Source organism: Propithecus coquereli, unplaced genomic scaffold, assembly GCF_000956105.1.
Source record: "Propithecus coquereli isolate 6110/MARCELLA unplaced genomic scaffold, Pcoq_1.0 Scaffold246, whole genome shotgun sequence".
NCBI classification, from domain to species: domain Eukaryota; kingdom Metazoa; phylum Chordata; class Mammalia; order Primates; family Indriidae; genus Propithecus; species Propithecus coquereli.
Window position 1 is genome coordinate 2183610 of NW_012148019.1, and position 4841 is coordinate 2188450.

The 4841-nt window shown below is 38.9% G+C and overlaps 1 protein-coding gene across 1 annotated transcript in view; it reads left to right on the top strand.

Annotated features, from left to right (window-relative positions):
* The window catches only part of AXDND1 (axonemal dynein light chain domain containing 1), a 104449-nt gene that overhangs the window by 77346 nt on the left and 22262 nt on the right, over positions 1 to 4841 (top strand). The window contains 1 exon segment of the mRNA XM_012646528.1: positions 2781 to 2874. Coding sequence (XP_012501982.1) covers positions 2781 to 2874 — 94 coding nt within the window.

Consider the following 4841-nt stretch of genomic DNA (forward strand, 5'->3'; position numbering starts at 1 on the left):
TTTTTGAAAGATACCTTTGCTGGATACAGAACTCTTGATTGACAGTTACTGCTTTAAGCAGTAAGAATATGTTATCTCGTTGCCTTTTTGCCTCTGTCATTTATTCTGAGAAGTCAGCTCTTAATCCTATTGGATTTCCCTTGTAAGTTATGCTTTGTTTTTTCTTGCTGCTTTCAAGATTTTCTCCTTATTTTGACTTCTGGCATTTTTACTCTGATGTATCTGATTGTGGATCTCTTTGTGTTTATCCTTCTTGGAAATTTTTCAGCTTCCTGAGTGTTAGTTGTTGTTTTTCAATAAATTTGAGGAGTTTTTAGCTATCGCTTCTTTTAATATTTTTTTCTGCTCCTTTATCTTTTTTCTACTTGCAGTGCTCCCTTTATGTGTTCTTGGTTTGCTGAATGTTATCCCATATTTCTCTGAGGTCATCTTCATTTTTCTGCATCGTTTTTTCTCTTTGTTCTTTGGCTGGTACAATCTCCATCAAATTATCTTCAAATTCAATTATTCTATCTTCTGTCAGGTCATATTTAGTGTTGAGCCCTGCTTTTTTAAAAATTTCACTATTGTACTTTTTCACTCTAGAATTTTCATTTGTTTCTTTTTTCCAATCTATATTTTTATATTTATATTCTCTATTTTCTGCAACATTGTCATCATACCTTCCTTTATTTCTCTAATTATGGTTTCCTTTAGTTCTGTGAACATGTTTATCATGGCTACTCTGAAGTCTGTTTTTGAAAAACCAAATGTCCAGTCACTCTAGTAGGTGTTTTCTACTGCCTGCTTTTTTCTGATGTATATGGCATACTTTCTTGTGTGTTTGCATGCCTTGTAAGTTTTTGTTGGAGATTGAACATATTAGATGATATACTGTAGCAACTGTGGTTACGGCCCCCCTCTTCCTGCTGTTGAACCTCCAATGTTGTTCCCAGGGAGGTGCAGCTTCAGGTGTGCCCACAGTCACTCTGCAATGACAGCATTTTGTCAAAGCTGTCTTCCTCTTTTTCTCTGTCACACCCAGCCATTAAACACCACTAATTTCTGTTTGGTAGCTCTATTGTTTTCAATAATTCTCTGGGACATATATCGCTCTACAAACCAGTCTCATATCGTTCTGCCTCCTTGGAAAGAATAGTTCCTGAGATCAGTGTTTGATAATTTCTCATTCCAAGTGGCCTCCTCCCAGCTGTCCTGTTCGCTGGTTCTTTCCTGCAGACTATTAAATAGTTTACCTATAGTTTAGGAGCTGTTTTCTTGGCTTCCTCTCCCTCCAGGCAAAATCTCTGAGGTAGGACTCCAGAGGCTGGGTGTAGGAACAAGGGCAACCTTCTCTCTGAGGGACACTCACGTTGTGGGAGCTGAGCACTTTTGATAGGGGAGAGTAGCAGCCTCAGGTCCTCTTGGGTCGTCTCTCCTGCAGTGGAGCGGCCGCCTCCTCGCAAACCCGGGAAATCAGGCCCCAGCGTTCTCAGCGTGCTGTGCCTCAGGCAGAGTCTCCATTCTATTGCGTAGGTGTGGGCTGGGCGGAGGAGGGGACCCCCACTTCTCCCCTGCACTTGCCTGCTACCTAGACCAAGTAACAGACAGTGGGGGCAGGATAAGAAACCTTGATGTCCTCTTTCCCCCGGGAGGAAAATTACCTGGGAGCTGAGGGAGAGGGAGCCTGCGTCCTTGGCCGCAGCCCTCCGGAGTGGAGTTTCTGCCTCAGGAAGCTGAAGAAGAGAGGGAGAAGGCTGGTTTTAAGTGCCGTAGGTTCTTGCCTTTCTCACTGAACCTGCAAGGATTTTCTTCAGGAGATGTTTCTGCCATTTTCGTTTATCTTTAGTACCGTTTCCAGAGGCTTTAAATGGTATGTTAAAAAATGATTTTAACCATTTTCACTGGGGAATTGGCCAGCCTTGCTTCTCACGCTGCCCACACAGTTATGCTGGAAGTCAGTCATCGAGAGAATTTTAAAATTTCATTCCTCTCATTATGTGAGAAGAGCCTACTGGCCCGGAAGTGAATATAAAGGGCGTTAAGTGTTCACAGTAGAGAGCTAGTGTTGCAGGTGGGATCTGCTTTGTCCACAGCGCATCAGGCCAGTTGCTACCGACCTGGGTTAGGAAGGCTGCGTCAGCGTCAGCGACTGAGCCATCACACCAGACAGTCCGGGGCTTTTACTCACCTTTTGCTGAGTTCTCAAGAAATCGTCACACCTAAGTTTACTGCGCCTACCCAAATAAAACTCTTTCTCCTAACTGATGATTACTTTTATACTCTAAGCCAGTGGTCCCCAACCTTTTTGGCACAGGGACCAGTTTCATGGAAGACAATTTTTCCACGGACTGGGGGTCAGGGGGGTGTTTCAGGATGATTCAAGCACATTATTACATTTATTGTGCAGTCGAACCTCTCTGCTAATGATCATCTGTATCTGCAGCCGCTCCCCAGCGCCAGCATCACCGCCTCAGCTCCACCTCAGGTTGTCAGGTATTAGATTCTCATAAGGAGCCACAGCCTAGATCCTTCCATGCGCAGTTTACAGTGGGGTTCGTGCTCCTGTGAGAATCTGATGCTGCTGCTGATCTGACAGGAGCGGAGCTCAGGCTGTGATGTGAGTGACGGGAGCAGCTGTAAACAGAGATGAAGCTTCGCTCACCTGCCCACAGTTCACTTCCTGCCGAGCGGCCTGGTTCCTAAAAGGCCACAGACTGGTAGTGGTCTGTGGCCCAGGGTTTGGGGACCACAGCTCTAAGCAAATTATTTATCTTTATTTTACTTGATTTTTCCTCCAGGGCACTCCAAGAAAATATATTTAACATGATGCAACAGTGGCTTTTGAAGATAGGCAATGAAATTAACAATGGTAACATTGAACTTCAGCGCCACGTATGTACTTATAAGGATTTGCGAGGTTATACTTTGCCTTGTCTGGGGGTTTTCTTCAAGAAAAAACCAGGCCGTCCCTATCCGATTGAGGCAGGAGGGGGAGGGAAAAATGGAAGCTTATATAATAATTTCTCAGGTGATTTTCAGTGGATTTTTAAGTGCAGAAAGTTCCTGCCTCTGAAATTTTGTTTTTGAGACGATCAATAGTTAGTTTTTGAGTTCTAATTATTATCTTCACTCTTTACTTAGTATGCTGAAATTTTTTCCTCAATGAAATTAATCTGGGATGTGACCATTTTTAAGGATTTATGTCAGATTATTTTTCTTCCATCCCTTCAGCCAATAAGGGCAGAAGCATGTTCCTGACAGGAGAGAGAAGATGCCACAATTCTGTAATTACCAGAACAAATAGAATTATTCCACCATTCTGAAGAGCTGAGCCTGTGCACTTCTTAACCAGCACAACATGAAATAATAATTTCCAAAGAATGTCTTAGTTTACTTCATTTACTCCCACTTCCTGTCCCTATTTATAATCAAAATTTACACAGGAATCTCTTATTATAAGTAAACTTAACGTACAAATATTTTATCTTACAAAATTGATAACATGAATTCGATTCATTTTAATATTTCTTAAATTAGAAATTTGAAAGGCCGAGACATCGTGTTATATGGGAATACTACTGATGAAACATTACATTATATTACAGTTCTGTTAGCATATTATGAACATACAGTTACCAAGAGTGGAGGAGTAATTATGTTAAGGCTGGAAGTATAGATCCAGGGGATCCCTAGGCTTGGGAGAAATTCTTATGACAACCAATATGAAGAAGAAAAAGGATAGCAGAATGCCTGTCACATAGCGGGACTCAACACATATTTGTTGAATGAAGTTAGGAAGAACATCCCAGCATCATTGGTGTCTCATGGTGCTACTACATTAACCTCTTCTTTGGCAAAAGACCATCAGGAATTTATCTCCATGGGATCATATAGTTAATTTTTGGTATTCTAGAATTTAATTTTTATGATATAGGATTATTTAGAAAGTACCTTTCTATACATACTCTATTTTAATACTGAATTGTTATGGTATAATTAGAAAGCTTACAAGATTGTAAACTCTTAGAGGAACTATGTGTATCCATATTTACTAGTATAAGTATTTAAAAATGGAAAAGTTTGTCTTTTTTTCATCTACCATTTATTTTCCTTTCTGATCCATTTTCTTACCTCCAGTTATTGTTTTTCTTCTGTCCCCTTACTCATTTGTACGGCATGGCTTTATAAAATAGTAGTCTCTAAACATTGTTTATCCAAATACCACTCTGCCCAAAAAATCTTTGAGCAAGTCATTTCTAACTTACTATTTATAATTTACATACAAGAATTACTCTGTTGACATGTTTTGTACATTATAAAACATATACAAAACGTCAAACTAAAATAAACAGTATTTTAGAATAATTTTCACTAATGGTTCAAAAAACTGTGATTGAACAAGCCTCATAATTTTTATAATCACAGGTTAATACTTAGTGATAAAGCTATTCAAAGATCTGCTTCTAAGTTCTGTTTAATACTTGTTTTTAATGATTGTCATTGCTGTCATTAAAATCCATGTCACAAAGAAATATGAATCCAAATCGAAGAAGTGCATCGTTGGCTGTATTTCTTGAGTGATAATACTTATTTTTCAATCCTATCAGTCAATCTTGCAAAGGTTTTTTTAATTGACGAGTAAAATTTCCTATATATCATAATGTCAATCAGTTGTTCTTGCAAACATTAGACAGAAGAGCATTTCTGTATTTTAGCAAAGTATTTTCAGACCATTGAAACACTTTATTTATAAGATTTTAAAACAGTTTAGAAATTTACTTCCAGATTTTTGAGACTTTTATTTTATTTTTTTTTTTAAGTTTAGCATATAATCTTTATTGTTTCAGAATTTTTCACCA